This window comes from Phasianus colchicus, chromosome 1, assembly GCF_987193195.1.
Source record: "Phasianus colchicus chromosome 1, bPhaCol1.hap1.1, whole genome shotgun sequence".
Classification (NCBI taxonomy): Eukaryota; Metazoa; Chordata; class Aves; order Galliformes; family Phasianidae; genus Phasianus; species Phasianus colchicus.
Window position 1 is genome coordinate 40,332,536 of NC_143436.1, and position 20,597 is coordinate 40,353,132.

Here is a 20,597-nt window from a genome sequence, read left to right on the forward strand (position 1 = left end):
AATTTTAATCTATGTGTTATTTTGAGCTAACTATGAAATATCATCATATGCATAATAAAATATTATTTATACACATGAAAAAGGCCTACCAGATTTTGCTTCTTTTGTAATTCTTCTAAATATCCTAGAATATCCTCATCTGCCACATCAAATGCTGTCTGCCCCTGGAGAAAAGGAAAAGTGAAACACCATTTTGTACAACAGAATTTCAGTGCAACAGATTATGATGCCTTATCCCATTGATGTTGTGGGTAAGGAGCACAATCATTCTGAGAAATTAGAACATATAAGCCAAGCTTTATTACAAACTGTTAGTCTGTCAGTGATTGAAAACAATTTTGTAATATTACTTATTCTTTTGTAATTGAAAAAGAAACATCTATACCTAATGCTAATGACTAAACACTTTTTAAGACAGAAAAACATGACTTCAATAGAATGTTATTGTCTTTTCAAGGGAAAAAAAAAAACCCTATTAAGGAAAAAAAAAACCAACAAACCTATTGAAAGAATGAAATACACAATATTAGTTCCAAACAGCTATTCCAATGGCAATTGTTTGGATCAACACAAACCAGTTAGCATCCTGTCCATCTTCAGACTACCAAGTGTGGTTGATTTTTTAAAATTATTTAAGTAAATTATTTAAATTATTTAAGTAAACCGTACTGCATTTTAATGGTTGCACTTTCGTATTTTTACTTTAGAACTGTATTTACATGTCCTGTTCCATTTTGGAAATGATCTGCTACCGTTGTTTGTTCTCATCCCCTTCTGTGGGTGATTTTCATGGAAGATGCTTGAATAAACATTCACTATTAGAAAATAATGCCATCAGCTGGAATTTCTTCTCCTTGATGTATCTTACATCAACTACATGGTCAGTACAATTCTTGATTAGACCAGATGCCCACAGGACACGAGATACTATCTTTAAGATTTGAATTGATAAAGGTTGCAAATTTCTTACTTCTCCTCTGTTTGAAGAAGACAAGAAAGACTGAAGCTCTCACAGTTTCACAAAGAAAGCCTAACTTACTTGCTTTGATACTACAGTACAATGTTTTCTACTTGGAAGTTTGCATTTAGGGTTAGTTTAGAATTTAGGCCTACGGCAATGGGTACAAATGCAGATGCATCAGCATGTTGGGAGGACATGCTGAAGTGTGGTGGGATTACAAGATCAGTAATATAAATGCTTTTGTACAATAACCACAGAGTTGCCAATTTAAAGTGGTCACAACAGATGAGAAAGACAACAAAAGGTGTTCAGATTTGTCTCACTGCTTATTTAATTCTAGCAGAACATTAACTACAGACGAACATGCTACTGATTGGATTGTGAAGGCTGTCTTAAGTGGTTAGAAAGAACAGACCTTTTAAGTCACTAATTTTTCACAAACATAAAGCTTCTGATCATACACCAGGAGCACATGCTCCTTCCAACAAACATTACCCAAAAAAGCGTGAGGTCCTCTGACGTGAACTATTCCATTAAACATAGCACAGCACTAACTTGGAAACTAAACAACAAAATTATCTATAATTTACATTTGCATCGTGATCACAGGTTTTATCTGGCTTTCTACTTTTAGGCAGCTATTAAGTGGGTTTATTTCCAAAAAACCATCACAGTAGACCTACTTTGACCACAAAACATAATTTTGAAAAAACAAAACAACCCTTTTGTAGTTGGAAGGATGTATCTAAACTCACTACACAGATATTAATACCTGAAGTTAAGTGCCTGAACAATAATGGCTGAGTTCTCTGTGGAGCTAAGCACCTACAACTGAAACCAGATGTAGTGGAGTTCTCAGTCTCTACAAGCAAAATCACTTAATGGCTTACTGAAGAACTTAACAGGCAAAACACTCTTAGCTTGCACAGACAAGTCTATGCCCCAAATAAACAATTCCTAACTCTCTGTAGCTCCTTTCTTCTTATTCTTGCCTCAGTTGAGCTGAATACATTTTTATGAGTGTTCTCAGGAATACCACCCCTCACATTCTCATGAACCCTGTTAACCCTGACATTTTATGTCTAGCAGATAACTCGATAAACTGGCTTCAACTAATTGCATCAGCTTTTCATAGAATCATAGAATGGCCTGGGTTGAAAAGGACCATAATGATCATCTTGTTTCAACCCTCCTGCCACAGGCAGGGTCGCCAACCACTACAAGCACTTCTGACTACCTGATACAATCATATAGCTGATCTCAAGAAGTTCTATAAGTATTATATAGAAACAGAGTTATACTACTTGAAACATAAATTCCAGATTTATTTTATTATTAGCAATCTTAACTTTGTTTTTATATAAATACTGGCAAATTCATTATCTAATTAAGAGTCTGTATGTGCCTATTTCCCTAATTAACTTAAAAAGAAACTTAAAAACTTAAAAAATGAAAATTCAGTGAAGAAACCATGCTAAAGGTTGGGCAGGAAATCTACATACACAATATTGCTAGAAACTGAAAAGCAGATCAGAATCTAGCTGTAGAATGTGATGCAAAGAGAAAAAAGGGAGGTTCAGCACTTACACAGTTGAACAAAGAGTCTTGGCTCCTTGTGACACCTATGTGAATCATCAGTATACTTGTACCTGTTGGGAGCAAGGTCTTGCAAAGCCAAAAACTTGACAGGCCTTTGTGCACAAGTCAAGGAAATACAACTTAGGTAGCATCCAAGTTATGTCCAGGCAGTCCACAGATGCCTAAAAGTTTCTAAGAGTACCTCCAAACCAGCACAGTGATTTCTCATCAGTATTTCAACACAAGCTGATTTTAGGAGTTAAAAGCAAATGCTAATGCCCAACGCTACCCAAAAGCATCATAGTTGTCTTTGGCAAACAAATGCTGACTGCCTGTTTGCAGTCTATCTAGTCACTAATTTCATAAGTCTGAAATATCAATAAAACTATTTTGAATTTCATTGTAAAAGATTCCATGGATCATATGATATAGAAATGAGTATAAAGTAGGTCTTGAAACCAATTTGGACAGTCAGGGAATTTAGTTATGGACACAAACATGCTGTTTTGACAAAACATGCATTATATAAAGCTCCATGTACAGTAAACAGCAGTTTATCATCACTTCTCTTACCCTGGCTTCTAAAGTCACTTTAGAGACCAGAACTTTGTATCTTGACAAGGATTACATAAAAATCCTACCACTTTGTTGACAGCCTCCATATCACAAAGGTTTTCCACTAAAATGCGACATGCTTCTTCTTTACCCCAGTGAGCAGCAGCATGAAGTGGTGTCCAGCCATCATAATCTTTAATATTTACATCATAGCGAGCCTGTATTAAAAGCCTAAAGAAATTCAGAGAATTAGTTCTTGACTGTGCTGAGAGAGATAGTAAATGCTGTAAAATGATGGAATTATTGGACAGCAATACCTTTCTCCTTTCTCATAAACTATACATATTTTAGTTGAATTAATGTCAATTGATTAATTTTATTTCCTCCCAGAAATACCTGTGTTCATCATATTTACTTTTAAGGAAAATTCAAGAAAAAAAAATCCTTTTCTGTTTATTATTTCTTTCTCATTCAAATTCCATTCTGCCTATATGGTAGGTATTTTTCTCTATATGTGCAGCAATGGCAAAAAAGCCTTTTCAAGGAATGTGAAGTGTCAAAAATTGCTAGTGAGTTCTTATATAGTAAATTATTAAAACTTCCTTTTCTTCTAATAGTAGTTGCTTGAAGCTTGCATCTCCTGCCACTAACATTTGATGCTGTAACAACCTAATGTTTACACGCTTCAGTTGTTCTCTGAGTAGCAGCAGAACTCCTCAAATGGGGGATCTGCTTTTCAGCATGCATTTAACACGTGAATTTGGTACAGCTCTGAAGTGAGTGTTGAAGTGACAACAGGCACTCAACCTGACAAACAGTTTGTGTAAATGGTCTTCAGTTCTCTGAAACACACCCTACACTTAATAAAAATCACATAACCTTGACGTGCTCTTCTAAAAAAATTCTATTCGTAACTCAATAGACAATATACTTAAAGTAATAACCACCACAACTTCCACACAAAGCCTTGCAGCCTTGTATCCTTCACAGAGCACATTTCTGCTATTTTGAAACCATCAAGAAAATTGTCTGGGTGTGTTTTCTCTCCTCCTAGAATAAGTACATGGACTGGACTACAGAAAAGACACTGACAGAGGTTAAAAATAAGCCCAACAATTATAAATATAAATCTCTTACAGATGCACACTACTGTAAAATAAAAAATATTCTTTCCAATAGAATTACTTCTTTTTATCATGATGAGGCATCCAGTTTATTCTCCTATTCGCTAAATCACCTGTAACATCTAAAAAAGTTCTGGCAGTCAACTATGGCATTGACAAAGCTTTACAAATCTTAATGTTAGCTATACTTACACAGTGTGTACTCTTTTTCATTCATTTTTTACAATGTGTAACTATTACTAGTCCTGCCAAAACAGTCAAATATATTTATAATCACAGTAAAGCAATGCATTATCAAGTATGGTGTTCTTCTACTTCAATAAAAGCTGAAATGAAACCTCCATTACTGCATATAATCTGTGCTATACTATATTACTGAAAAGCTATCTGTGAATCAGAGGGACACCAAAAGCCTTCCATGAATGACTTCAAGAGTCATGATCTTCAACGACCTCGAAAACAGCACAATTAAATTCTTTATTTTTTTAGGTCTGAAAGCCTTTAGTCTAGAACATGGATTCTGCTGTGTATCCAAATTAACCCAGGCATCTTGAAAATACTCTTTAACTAGAATGCTAGCTGGCATTATAAAAAGATATTAAACTTGTTTACACAGTTGGCTTTAGAAACGGGTAAAGATTTTTTGTCAGCTTCCTTTCTGAGCACTAAGGCTCATCATGTACATTCAGTTCACATTTTGAATGACATCTGGAAAACTAAAAGCATCAAGATTTATGAGTACTTGAAAACATTAAATCAAGCTTTGAGGAAAAGGCAGTTCTAGAGACTGTAATTTCCAAATTTACAACCCTCAGAAGACAGATACGTCCTACTGTGTCAATTCCAAGCTGCAATATCTCAACAAGACAATCAAAAATTTCCATTTAAATCACACTTACTTTAAGACTTCTGTATAGCCCTTAGCAGCAGCAACATGAAGTGCTGTACCACCAGATTTCGCGTGCCTGACATCATTTATATGGCCACTGTTGAGCCACTGTCGTGCATCTCTAAGCATTATTCGCTCTTCTTCTTTTCGAGCTGCCTCTATATCAACCCCTAATACAGACACAAAGGGAAGAAGGAAAGAGAGGACACCATGTTAGAATTCAAATACTTAAATTCAATGATGTGACAAACCTTATATCACACTTCCATGATACAATAAAATTATATGAATAGTATTTACAGCTAGATATGAGTATCTTGAAGACGAACCCCAAGAACTTAGAGAAACATCCATTAAAACATCAGTAACAGACTTTGTCTGCATAACAGAGGTTTTACCAAAAGAAAAAAAAAGCTATAAAAATGAGCCCTCCGATTTTAATAACTTTTACCATCACAGTCACAATTTCTGAAGTGACATGTTACAATAAGAGTGGAAATTTAAAGTTTAACCTTACAAAACCCCAAAGTATTAGTCTTGTCTGTATCTGTAGCAACCAGAAACCAGCTACAATTTTTTACTAGAAGAAATCAACAGGAAGAGGAACAGCTTAGCTTCTGAACATGCTGAATATTTACAAAAAAGAGAAAACCATGTTTTTATAGAGAGATAGAACTACATTTGCTATACTTTCCTAAGACTTTCTTCTTAAAAAAAATAGTCTTCAATCCCTATAAAACAGAAACCATCTAATCCAAGCCTTCTGAAATCTCCAAATCATGAGAGGAAAAAAAAACACAGCATGCTTTAAAGTCATTTTTATAGCACATTCTACAAAAATATCTCTGACACTGATGAAAATGGACAAACATGATGTAACACTTACAATTACATACAGTAGTTTAGACAGAAAGAAGGCTCAAGCTCTGAATACACAAAGCAAAATATGTATTTGTGAGCATTTTTTAACAGCTACCACACAGAGAGATCTAAAAAACATAGCAGAAAAGCAGTATTTAGAGAGAATTATGCAGGAGTATTGCACTGCATTGACTGAACGCTGACATCTTTGCCAAGTAAAAGGTCTTAGGAACTGTGATTATTATGAGTACAAAATATAACTGGGTGAACTTCTGAAAGTAAATTCATCAGTAGACCAACGTTCTTCAAAATGAATCCATGTATATGACCTGTTTAATCTTAGACACTGCTGTGCAGAGTCTTGGGAAAAATCTGCTGCTCCTCTGATTTTTTATTTTCTTTTGGAGGAAAACATAATTTTATAATGATTATCTGAAAGCATGCACTGATTTACTGAGTACAATCACAAATTTCAACAATAGCCTTTACAGCCCATAAAGCAGCAGGAATATTTTTAAAATATTTGGGACAGATACAAAATCTCTCCTGCTCCTTGGCTCAGAATTCTACTTTCTTTCAATATGTCCTGCAGAAGCTTCACGTGTTCCCAAACTTCTTCTCCAGCAAGCACATTTGCATCATGTAACTTTTCTAATAGTCCAAGTAATCAAAGTAGAATATAAAGAGACAACAAACAAACCTGTGGAAACCTAGAACAACTCTTTTCAACCCTATTCTACCTAAATAATTAACTTTAATTAATTCTCAAAGCCTTAATAATGAAAAGCAATTTCAGGCTGTACAGTCTTCTAAGAAACTGATCTATTCATTCTTTACAGACTGAATGAATACTCAGAATACAGAAACCAAACAAAATTCAATCTAACTCTTGCCTAAGAATTGAGCTGAGGATTAAAATGGTCTCCATTAAAGAAATTACCAACATCATAAATAGAAAAGAATAATACACAGATGATCATTTGTAATGTAATGCATCATTCCTACTGCATAGCATATGGTAAAACAAATTATAGTAAATCACCTACATCAAGTTTTACCAATTCTGTGACAATAAAAAGCCAGATGTGGAGAAACAAACAGGCAAACCAAAAGTAATTAGGATGGCACTGCTAAAACACCCAGCAGGCAATGGATGGTAGACTGAGATTTATATTCTGGTACACATGAATTTGCATTTCCTTGATTATTTTCTATAGCACGAACATAATAAAATATTTCTCACTGAGAATGCCTTTGATTAATTTAGGTAATTACAACACATCTATTGTCAGAACAAAAGCTGCAATTCCCCCATTATACAACAAATGAAAAAAGGCACGTTGAAATGGCGTGCCCAAGTCAAAAACTTCACTGACATGCAAACAGAACGAATGTGACGATTAAATGCTTCTGGAAATACAATGTAATCTGTTTGGTGTCAGCTATTGTATGACAGAGCTGAAATCCCTTTCACACATGAAAAATGCCTGAACTAAAAGGAGGTTGTAGTGCCTATTTCTTCCCTTTTGGTACATGCATAAAAACAATGCTGAGATCTAAATGGTCAAGAGCAAACTTCAGAGCAAACTAACAAGAGATGACTACAGCTGAAGAAGTGTTGAGGGTTTCTGTTTGTTTTTGAAATAACTTTTTTTTTATTATTTGTAAACAATATCAAATACTACTACATTCAGTTCAGCTGTAAGCTTCATAAAAAGGCCTGCAACAGATTTTACTTCTTCAATTCATTCTCATCATAACAGATACTCCAAAGCAACAAATATGCAAACAGGAATTTATTTGTAAAAAACTGTACGTTAATGATGGACATAAAGATGCAACTTTCCTCGGTATTATAAAATAACCGAGCAGGTTATTTTATATATATATCAATATATATATTAAGCATTTTAAGCAGTTGATTGAATTTCTACATTCACCCACTTAACCCACAGATCAGTCATCTCAGCCTTTGCAATTTAATAAACACAATGAATTTGCATTGGAAACTGAAGAAAAAATCTGGAGGTGAAGTCTGCAAGATGCAGGAAGACACAAACCATTGCTGCAGCACTAAGCAGAGTCCAAGGAAAAGCTAAAATATTGAAAGAAAGTGGGATAGAAATTAAAGTAATTGTTGTTTATGAAACTGCCAATTTCAATACAAGGCATGACAAACAAATCTGTAGACATTAAATTTTACATAACTAAAGTCTTTATAATCTGGTCAACATGAAGAATGAAGACTAGGAACTTTGAATCAATAACATTTTTATACTCATGTCTTCTTATTCGTCCAGAAGACTTCTCCATGTTGTACATATGAACTATTGCAAAGCGTACATTTCTGGGGCCTCTGTGTTTGTTTGTTTTTCAGAATGACACAGCAGCACATCAGCAGACCTTGGGAAAACAATTCCCTAGAGTAAAATCATTTACATTTTACTGTTTCTTGCCAGACACAATTATGCAAATAAGGAGTTTATGTATCATGCTAGTTAGAATTATGTCCACCCTGTTTGCATGCTAGAGTTCTAAGTGAAATACTTCTCGGCTCAAGTAACTTTTCCATGCAAACGATCCTACATAAATTCGTTTCAGTGGACAATTGCTCACATGTGTGCTTGTTCTGATGTGCTTTAGTGCACAGTAACAATAGAGAAAAGCCTGATGCTGATATTCCAATGGCTGAAGCCTTAAACATAATTTTCACATACACCTGAAGAATAAATTATGTCAAAACCATAGAATCAAAGAACGATTTGGGTTAGAAGAGACCATAAAGCCCATCCAGTTCCAACCCTCTGCTGTTGGCAGGGTGGTCACCCAGCAACCTGGCCTTGAGTGCTTCCAGGGATGGGACACCACAGCTTCTCTGGGCAGCTGTGCCAGCGCCTCAGCACCCTCTGAGTAAAGAACTTCATCCTAATGTCTAACCTAAACTTCCCCTCTTCTAGTTTAAAACCATCCCCCTCTTGTCTTATCCTGACCTATTAATGAAAAAATATCAATGCTTTTGCAGGAACAGTAAGTAATATTAAATATAGCCTCCCATCTGTGCATCTGTGAAGCCCAAACAAGGCAGAACAGCTGCAGAGGACAAACATCTACGTTAATACAGTAGCTAACAAGATAGTAAGTTTCTGATCATGTTTCAACAGACGAAAGTAATCTTGCCAATTGAAAGAAAACTCACAGTACTAACTGGCAATTGGACTTTGTGTCAAAAAAAAAAAAAAAAAAAAGGCAGTGCTTCGAGATAAGCTAAATATTGCTCCCTTCATTAAACACAGAAAATGGAATATGAACGGTCTTTGTGATACCTTATACGGACCTTCCTCCCTGCTCTTGTTTTCCAAACTCTGCAGCACGATATCAGGGACAAGAAGATAACGCTCGGCACACCTCCCGGCCACTTTCTGCATACGGCCCGTAGATGGCAATGTGCAGCCTCCCAGCTCCGGAACAGCTGGAGCCTTTGCTTACAGCTCTACTTTGCTTAACCTCTGGCTGCCTGACGACTGCTTAAATCGTTAATAATTAATTGCTAAATGCTTTCATTTTTTTTCTGATCAACAAGTGCTATTCAACAGTTCTGACCTGATTTGATAATCCCGCGCTGTTCGGTGAGTGCTCAGAGAAACTGAGCGTGAACTGAAATGCTGAATCATTGTTTCAGCGCTGCTCGGCCATATAAAGGCATGTTTTATAGATACTACAGGGAAGATCAACCCACTTTTTACTTAATGTAGTTAATGTTTATATACAAATGTAATAGTTCGCATTTTGTCCACATAAACAAAGTTGAATTAAGCAATACATTGGAGATAGTGTCATTACATTCACCTATGATGAAGAATGAGGAACACTGGCTTCTGCTTCAAAAACAAGCAGCAATCTCCCTAACACACACTAAGTGCTGCCCTGTATCATGAACTCCTGATTCACCTCACGTCACCTCTCCCCACTAACTCACCCCTCAAGAATGTCTCCTATAATTCAAAATAACTGCTTAAGCAGTTAAAAATAATTTTAAGAGGGCATCTGATGATAAATAACCTTCCATCACCAAAAAATCGCTTCAACCGTAATGCTTAACCCTACTCAAGACCCCAAGGAGTGCCAACATTTTAAGCTGGTGAGTTTTAAATATTATTAAAGGGGTAGCTGGAATTAAAGTGGTAGCCTAGCAAAGTGGCTCTCAAGTCTGTCAGCTTTCACCTACCCCCCATGAAAAGGCTTCCCACTACTGGCAAAAATCAGCTTCCTTAACTACAGCACGCTGAAATACCACAGAGCAGAAACACAGGGAATCATATCAAGAAATTGGAAATATTAATATTTTTACTAAAGGTAAACATTTCCAGTGACATCTATACATGTGGGACCAGCCCATGACAGAGACATTAGCCATATGGAGAGACAACAAAACAGGTCTAAGAGGAAGTATTTTTGTAAAACAGAGGAAATATTTAAAACACAAGGCGTGCAAAGATTATAGCTGTTCTGCACTACGCTGGAATAATTTCCACAGAATGCCTAATTTTGCTATGTGTGAGTGCCCTGTTCATAATCATGTCAAAAAAATCTCTAACTTTCAATGGTACATTTATAATTTACCTTCTCACAAAGTACAAAATGAAACTAGGTTTTAAGCTTAAGAAATAATTAAGCCACTGCACACACACGTTAGAAACAATATAATAGATTTATTTTATTATATGAAATACTAAAGACAATACTAAAACATCAGAATAGAGAATGTTGCAAAATTACTCCAAAGTAGTCAAAATTCAGTACAGTCTTTACTCCCATGTGAAAGTTTGGGTAGAAAAACACTTTCCCTACTGTAAGAGTGCTGTGGCTTCACCTATAGGGTAGTTCACAATGACAGCAAAGCCTGTATTAACCAGTCTTGATATATACTTCCTAGTATACAAGGTGTCCTGGTTTAGGGGCCCGTGGCCCACAGGAGAATTTATAAGAAAAGAAGTGTGAATAAGGGTCACAACTGAGGAGTGTTGCACTTGGACTCCAGAATAACTGAAAGAAGATGTTAGTAATACATAAGCTCTATTTTTTTCATGTACAACACTCCTTATCACAGGACTTGTAAAACAGGAGATTAATTTGGGTAGATGACCATTTCCTCCCTAGGTAATTTAGATTTTGGGGTCTGAATGGTAGAACAGGATGAGCAAACATGATGGATCCTTCTTTCTATTATGCCTGTAAGGTCATATAGAGCTAAATTGTATATTGTTCTGTAATTTGCATCTATGAATTTTGTGCTGTAGTCAGATATGTCTGTAAAATGTATTTCAATGGTTTTAAAAATTGGTCAAAAATATAAATGAAGAGATGAAGACAGAATAATTGCACAATTAGAAGACTCCGACTTCAACTCTGAAGCAGCAAAAAGGATAAGCTAACACGGTAATTCTCCCCAGATTTCCAACAGAAACAAATGTCAAACATCATCACTACAAAATATTTGAAATCACAATGAATCAGACTGATCGCTCCAGGCAATCTTCTGCCACAAAAAAGCCCTGATGTCAATATGTAGGAAACCATAATCAGAGCATTAACTAAGCAACACGGGAAAAAAAGAAGCTATAGTGAATGTTTTATCTACACAGGGCTACGATTTTTTTGTCACTTGAGTTTGTTCCTTTTCAAAGTAAATTTGCTTATGTTCCACTACCAGTAGCACTGAACTGGGGTTTAATGTTCCACAGATTTCACAGTTCATTTGTTTTACCTAAACTGTGGTACTGCTTTATGAGGAGCAATGCTAAAGCATTTAACCATATGTACTGTCAAAGATGAAACTGTCACCATATATCAGTGTTAATTCCACACTGAAACAAACAAACAAGTTATTTTAGAGCTTAATTTTAGAGCTTTATGTTAGAGGTCTAACAGCCAAAGAAGCTAGATAGAATATACACATACATGCATATAAAATATACATACATAACAATCCATATAGATAAAACAATAAGATAAATTCACTTAGAACAACACATACATGAAATATCTAGGCTAAAACTCTGCAGAACTAATCTAGATAGATTTAACTGCAAAAATAACAATGTTACCAAGTCCTGTAACAGACCTGTAAGTATGTAAGCATTAAAACCACTTCCAAATATACCTATGTATATATAAATATATTTATATATAAAATATGTCTGAAATTTTCCGTGAATTGTGGCATTTAGTTTTGACTGCCAATGCTGATTTTATAAGTGGGCTGTTCAAAATAATTAAACTCAATTAAAAATTAAAAAAAATAAAATAAAATTGCATGTTGATTCTTTACACTGTAAAAATATGCATTAAAACATATAATTATATATATACATTATCGTGGCTTCACCAGGGAAAGGTCATGCTTAACCACTCTGGTGGCCTTCTATGATGGAATGATGACATTGGTGGACAGAGGGAAGGCGACTGATGTCATTTACCTGGACTTGAGCAAGGCCTTTGACATGGTCCCCCACCACATCCTTATCTCCAAATTGGAGCAATGTGGATTTGATGGGTGGACCACTCAATGGATAAAAAACTGGTTGAAAGGCCGCAGACAGAGGGTGGTTCTATGTCAATATGGACAAGGGCCTGTCTTGGGACTGGTGCTCTTTAACTTCTTTATCAGTGACATCGATGACGGAATCGAGTGCACCCTCAGCAAGTTTGCTGATGACACCAAGCTGAGTGGTGCAGTTGACACGGTTGAAGGAAGGGATGCCATTCAGAGGGACCTCAAAAGGTTAGAAAGGTGGGCCCGGGTGAACCTGATGAGGTTCAACACGGCAAAGTGCAAAGTTTTGCACTTGGGCCGGAGGAATCCCAGGCATCCATACAGACTGGAAGGAGAGGTCCTTGAGAGCAGCCCTGTGGAGAAGGACCTGGGGGTCTTGATGGATGAAAAGCTTAACATGAGCCAGCAGTGTGCCCTTACAGCTCAGAAAGCAAATGGTATCCTGGGCTCCAGCAGAAGAGAGGTGGCCAGCAGGGACAAGGAGGTGATTGTCCCCCTCTACTCTTGTGAGGCTCCATCTGGAGTGCTGTGTCCAAGCGTGGAGCCCCCAGTACAAAAAAGACAAAGAGCTGTTGGAGAGGGTCCAGAGGAGGGCCACAAAGATGATCAGCGGACTGGAGCACCTCCACTACGAAGACAGGCTGAGGGAGCTGGGCTTGTTCAGCCTGGAGAAAAGAAGGCTGCGGGGTGACCTCATTGCAGCCTTTCAGTACCTAAAGGGAGCCTACAAACAGGAGGGGAATCAACTCTTTGAAAGGGTAGATAACAGCAGGATGAGGGGAAATGGTTTTAAGTTGAGGGAAGGAAGATTTAGGTTGGATGTCAGGGGGAAGTTCTTTACAGAGAGAGTGGTGAGGTGATGGAACAGGCTGCCCTGAGAGGCTGTGGATGCCCCATCCCTGGAGGTGTTCAAGGTCAGACTGGATGGGGCCCTGGGCAGCCTGGTCTAGTATTAAACGGGGAGGCCCCCCTGTGGCAGATGGATTGGAGATTCATGATCCTTGAAGTCCCTTCCAACAAGGGCCATTCTGTGATTCTGTGAACTACAGTCAATTACTAACATGTCAGTAAAGTCAAATGTATTGAAATCCACCTAAATCATTTAGGTTGATGTACAAATCAGACATAACTCTCTAGCAAAGATTGACAACATTCTTCTGGAAAAAAGCAGAAGAACAGCTGCACTCTTTTTTTTTTCCCACTCAAAACTAATTAAAATAGACAGATGGTTGCACTCACACAAAAATATTCAAGCCTCCCTAATCTGGAGTTCTTTATGTGCTTGCCATAAGAACTGTCAATTAAAATTCATTTAACAGTAATACATGAGTGAAAGCCTTTGTCAAATCTACAGTCTTCTACATATTAGCACCTCTTATTTCCCTGTTTATCACGCCACCCACTTTCTTCTTAACATTTGTTTTTGGTATTAAACAGGTTTAAGCATTCAAATTACATCATGGCAAAGGTTCAAGCAATTAATTGTTTACTGCTGCATTATGTAAATCTGTCTTAGAGATACAGATTCTCTGTTACAAAAAAGTAACATTTTCATGGAGGAAGGAGGCTGCTAAGAAGGAGGAAGGTGGTTGGAAGTGATGGAGATGCAGATCCCCAGCACATTCCTCACAAAGGCTCTGTCTTTACTGAGTACCATCTTCCTTCAGAGCATGATGTAACTTAGACCACATCATCTCACTTCTTGTACTGGGCACTTTGGGATAGTAATGCATGCCTCATATCATGTCAGTAATGCATTGTCTCATATCATAAGACTTGAGACGATGAGAACACCATCTGAATATTCTCTCCTATGTGGAACAGAAAAACCTCAAACTTTCAAATAACTTTCCCTGGAAAATAAGTATTGAAAATGGGAAATAGTAGAATAAGGAGGAAAAAAGTATCAGAGAAAAAGGAATAAATATTCTTTTTTGAAGGCCAATCTCTTTTATAAAGTCAGCACTGCTAGATCTGCCCTACTAATTTTCTAGGAATAAAGAGCACATATTTAGGATGTGCACTTTAAAATGATACTATCAAAACTTGACACCTATTCATTAACTATATGGTGCTCTCAGGTGAGCACAGGAAATACTGGAAATAATTTTTGTTCTTAGACCTAAAACAAGCGCAATTTTTGACTCCCAATCCTAACAGGTAGTTTCAGACATTTGGCATCATGTGTGGCACCCAATTGGTCAAAACTAGATAGAAAGGGTTGCCTACATGATGGGGTATAGCTGTTTACTTTTGGTTCAGTTATTCCAGGGTATCAATGGAAAGAAACAGTTACTTTCAGGCTAGATTCATCTCATCCTAAAAGGGACATCTGAGTCACTCTAGAACCGCCTATTTTCCTCTTCTCTAATGTAGATTCCTTCAGTACAGATATCTAGCTTTAAACTTAATCTAAACTGGGATATACCCCAAATGGATGGTACACCATCCATACTATCTAAATACCACTTAAATTCTGCTGTGTGATGTAGGAATCCAACCAACATCTTGGTTGGTTTCAGTACTTCCAAGCTCTTTCTTCTGAAAAGGTTGGGATGAGCTAAAATGCCTGGAAGACAGCTTCAGGAACGTACACAGTATTAACAATTCTCTTTAGAAAAAGCTGACTTTAAAATTGTTAATTTATACATACACTTTCAAAAACATATTTAGCATTCAACAAACAAAAACAGCCTTTCACATTTAAAATTACCTTGTCTATTCACTTCATTCTGAAGCAGCTCTTCCATTGCCTCTTCTTCAGCAATATCTAATGGAGTGTCTCCTTCACTATTTACAGCTCCTACATGTGCTCCTTGACTAATTAAATACCTGCCAATAGAAAAAGAAAAATCAACTTTTTGGTGGACAAAAAGGGAGGGTGAACTTCAGCTCATTGAAGTTGATGCAGAAATAGCAGCCACTAGGATATAACATATAACAGATACACACATGATACACGTGTACACATACAATTGATAGAATAAACTATATTTGGCATATACAGAAAAACCCCTTCAAGACTCCTTACAATCACAGAATGTCAATACAACTTTTATCATAAAACCCATTAGTATGAATAGTAAGTACTCTGTCGGCTCTCCATTTTGTCACAAAGATTTCCAAACATATTAAATATGTACTTGCATGAACTGAAAAAAAGAAAATAAAAAAGTGATTATATGATGAATAAAAGTGAACATGTATACAATGGTCAAGACGGCGTTTCCCATGAGCTCCATGTATTAAGCCACACCTCCTAGAACATCCATATTTAGTGGTTGTCAGTACATCTTTCCATAGCTGCCCAGAATGATGATGACTCATCTCCTAGGCCATAAGGGATACAATGATTAAAGCCAAAATCACCTCTGCTGCCAAGTATTCACAAGGTTAGCTTTTGGTGGGGTAATAGGAGAGACAAAGAAACCAAACAGTACTCGGCAATCTGTTTAAGACACACTGTTCTTTATTTAAAGTACTACTGACTTGGGAGTCAGCAATCCAGCCTTACATACCTTCTGTCTTGTAGAGTTTAATTTATACTTTATGTATACTTGCGGAAAAAAACCACAACAAACTAAAAGGAAATACTCAGACCTGAAGAACTAGTTACCCATTTGATAATATAAAAAAATCAAAAGTGCTTTCTTAACCTCACTATGACAAAATGTTAAATTATGCAGGAATCACAAAATTAATCCACCACTAATATAAACGCTTTAAAATATTTCTGTTTAACTACTGTCAATTAATAACGGCAGATTCCTAGCCTAGGATCATTTCATCCTTCTCTATATTCAATAACTCAGCACCTCATGTACTCTCCTACTTCTCTTTTTTCCAAAGTATGACTTAAATAGCACTTGCTATTAAATCTCTGCAATTACGCCAAGAAAAGGTAAGGACTAAGAGATCACAAACTGGAAATGAATTCCTAGAAGTGTAACTGTATCTCCTGGGGTATGTATCATCAGTTGTCACCACTAACTTTGATGTTGGTATGCTGTGCTGTTTTTATTCCATACCTCTTAGAAGAGCAGAGCTGTGAATCTTAATGTCTCTTGAGCTTAAAGAATTAACTTTTGCAAGAATGAAAAAATAATTCAAAGTAACTGCATTTCTCAATGATACCACTTGCACAGTTTCAACTGTTACACAGCATTTCAGGCTACATATCTGATATACATAACTGCTATACAGGATATTTGCTAAGCAGGCAAAAATAACAGTAGGGATACGTAACTTTCTCACAAAGTCAAAACTTTGGACTCAAAACCAAAGTCAACCACCAACAAAAATGTCCCTGTTAAAAAAAAACAACATGTCAGCGTTCAGGTAATTTTCAATTTCCTTTCTCTAACACAGACACAAAAAAGTGGTGTTTAATAAAACTGTTTTTACCTGTTTCTACTTAACAGTAGAAAATGAAGCTACTTTCGTAAGGAAAATATGTACCTAATTGAAACTGTTAATTTTGTTCCACTAGTTCTAGGTCTGATGAAAAGAGCAGTGCATAAGAAAGTGTAGGTAGCGACCAAAAGGCTGCAGCAGCACTTCACAAGTTATTTAGCCATATGAACAACTTCATGATCAAATGATCCTTTAAAGTAGAACGCAAAACCAAAGCAGCTTACAGACCAAAACGAGACCAGCAGAGCTCTGGGATCAGTAGGGCTGGAGAAGTGCAGTTACTGAGTTCCCCTCTGCATATGCTTACAGGGTTTGGTTTTTACTGGGTCAGCGAAAGAAGAACCAACTCATGAGTTTGAAGGGATAGAAGAACTAGGAGAAAGATGACCCTTTGGAGAAGTGAGATCCCCAGCCTTTTGTCTGCCACTCCATCCAGACATTCCCTCTGCCACCCCCACCCCATAAATCAATAGTGAAACAGCAATACAGCCTAAAATATTATTCAAATGCCAACTTTTTAAATACACCTTTCAAATTAAGCAGTAAGAGTGATGTTTGTTCTGCCTTCTGCATCATTCAGTAACAGACAATCCCAACCCAAACAAGTTTATGCATTTGTTTATTTTCCTTGACTGCAATAGTAATTTCAGCAAAGTAATGGCACGGTTCAGATGGTGTGTGAAGTTACCTTGGTGCCTACAGGATCATAGCTGTAATTAGGAAACCTAGCACTGCCAAGAGAAAGGAGAACTGTTTCAGACATGCAGGAAACTTGACTCTGCATCACATACAGAAAGGAGACAGATTTGGTAGCTGAGAGAAGATGGATGCTCTGTGTTTTTAGGACACAGCTGAGCCTACAAATAAGAAGGTTCATTTTCTCTTTTTTTTTTTTCAAGCCATCCTCCAAACTTCAAGCTGCTAATTGAAACTGATAGTATGATTTCAGATATGGGCATATTTGACACTTCAGTAATTCTGGTACCATACTAAAATTTTCACCTGTAACAGCATATTGTTCTGCGTAGGTTTGTATCTTAAAAAGTCATCAATGTTTCAAACTAAAAGAAAATGTACTGCTTTTTAAAATCTTTATGGCTACTTCAAATTTCCTTTTTCTAAAATAAGTAAGCAAAAACTAATTTCCTCCACTGATATTTAATTGATACAGCTACATAATATGCAAAGAAATTAGGACAGTTTAATAAAAATCTACAACCATGGCCTTTGATATCAAGTCCAGAAAATGATGTTTTTTGCTATGCTGAATGCAATGGAAAAGTAAAAATCTGGATTCTTGCAGTCATCTCCTTATGAAACCTTTTGCTATAACAATTAAATTTGTATCTTTTGTAATTCATTTGTTGTGATGTTCAATAGAGAGCAACAAAAGAATAATTCCGGAAAATATGACCATTAATTTACACAATATTCTTGTAAGTGCTATTCAAAATATAAATAAAAAAGAAGGAAACAGTAACTTGAGTATCATGCTTATTTTTCGGAGCTAAAGCTTTCAAGTGTTGATATTCAAGTTAAAGCATCTCTTCCAGATACTTCTATTGTCTAAATAAAAAGAAATGCGAGTATCAGACAAATATCAGAAAAGACAACAGCAGGAAAATAAAATTGTTCGTGATACTTTTGCCCTGATGTTTCGATCACATGCATTATACAGCCCAGGTAAGACTGGAAGAACAAGTTTGTTTTGTGATAATGTTGTTCTATGAAGGTAAAAATACTTTCCTTTGAAATCTGCGTTTTAGGAATCCTCAATATTCCTCAATTGAAGTACAGACTGAAGTTAGCAACCTTGAAAAAAGGTGAAATATTTACTTTAAATAATTATTATGCAACCCAGACACTCCTATCACTTGTCAAAAATACATTTCAATGCTTTTTATAAAAGGTTGGAATCTCAGCATCTCTGAGACAATAATTAAGTCCGTATGAAAGCCAAACAGTACTAACCCAAACTAAGCTCAGGAACTGGAAATTAAAAATGTTACACTACAACCTGGCCTACAGTTGGCCAAACAAAAAATACTTTTGATTTTCTAAATTTCAATAGCTGTAACCAACTAGATATGGTCAGGAAACATTTTAACGTTATTTACTGCAGCAAAAAAAGGACATCCATTTACATCTGAACCTTGTCTCAGTTCACAGTATCTGGAAACAAGTTTACTAAGTAATTAGGGATATAATTAACTTTAAGAGCTTGCTGAACCTGAAGGTCACAAGAAGCAGGGCAAGTGAGAAGCACAGCAGAGCAGTGGCTCCTGAATGGATCTGGTTCCTTACCTGCTGCCTGCTGAGCTCATAATGAAGTCAGCAGTGAAACCAACTGCTACCTTCTGCCTCCTAACACCATTGGACAGGGCCCTCTGACCCCAATCTGAAGAAAGGGACCGTCCTAAAACCTTTCTGCTGTTTATCCATGTAAAATGAGCATGCCTACTTCAGCCTTGCAGAGAAATGAGGCTTAATGTTAGCAAGGCATCAACCAACAGCACAACTGATCTCCCAAGGCCTTTTAACCAATTTCCCATTTCAGCTAAGCCCAGCTGTTTGTTTCTTTACATCTATAGAAGACGGAGTTCCGATTAAGTCCACGAGAGTCCCTAGTAAATGGCAATACGGAACCAAAGACAGCAAAGTGTCACTGTGCTCAGACAGCGGTGCCATCAATTGGAGACACAAAATCCAATTCTGCCAGAAGGTAACAATTGACAGAAGGTAAAAATGAATTTAAAAGTTTCAAATCATTGGAATATATGTTTTAGTGGCCTCCTTTTAAGACAACTTTCAGCAAATAAAGTCTTAAAAACATTTAAAAGTATATCTTCGTAAATCATTTCAATTCTTTTCAAAAAGACACTGGTATGGGGCCAAACAAGCAGACATTCAAACCACATCTTACAGATTGAAGCTCTAAAATGTTAATATCGCTGTTTCAAATTTATTTTATTTTTTAAGTACATTGAAGCTGTAACACTTGATCCTTTTGAAGGCTTCTATTGGTTTGAGTGCCTGGGAATATCTCTTTAAAGAATCAGTGCCAGAGAAGTTTCACTTTTAGGTTCCTAAAAATGTTAACATTAACTCAGTCTGAAGTGGAAATGCTAACTCAAACTCCCTAGGCTTTCTCAAAACTGTTTTTGGTTTGTTTGGTTTGTTTTGTTAGATTTAGGGGAAAAAAATAATACTTAAGGGCAAGGCAAGGTAAGCTGTACAACTCATCAAGGGATTAAATCACAGCTTCCAAACGATTCTTACGGCGAACTTCTCAACGTAACTGCTTAAAGTAACAGATTAAAGAAAAAGAAAACACAAAACACAACTTCAAATAATCCAAAGCTGAAGCTAATTAATACCCAACGTGACTCAGGTCTCAGGAAGCACGGCGAGTCCTTGCCCACAGAGGTGACATGGGACGTGTGGCTCTGCACAGCGATCCCTGAGTCGTTCCGAGCACCAACCTTCAGATAATCCCCCTGCTCCCACCTCTGCACAGGTGAGATATTCCTGCAGTTGTCTCTTCTCCTGAGTCTACCTACAGATGCTCTAAAGTAGGAAATGAAGGCTCCAAGTGAAATACCATAAGCAAAATGATACAAATTTCATTGGGCTGAGAATACCTGCTCTGAATAATTTCAAGGC

At 36.7% G+C, this 20,597-nt stretch overlaps 1 protein-coding gene across 3 annotated transcripts in view; it reads right to left on the bottom strand.

Annotated features, from left to right (window-relative positions):
• The window catches only part of PPP1R12A (protein phosphatase 1 regulatory subunit 12A), a 124,297-nt gene that overhangs the window by 46,523 nt on the left and 57,177 nt on the right, over positions 1-20,597 (bottom strand). For all 3 annotated transcript variants that reach the window (XM_031589665.2, XM_031589664.2, XM_090139175.1), the window contains exons 3-6: positions 15,235-15,353; positions 5,118-5,277; positions 3,181-3,325; positions 90-164 (exon numbers count right to left, since the gene is read on the bottom strand). In XM_031589665.2, coding sequence (XP_031445525.1) covers positions 90-164; positions 3,181-3,325; positions 5,118-5,277; positions 15,235-15,353 — 499 coding nt within the window. The remainder of the gene's footprint in view (positions 1-89; positions 165-3,180; positions 3,326-5,117; positions 5,278-15,234; positions 15,354-20,597) is intronic.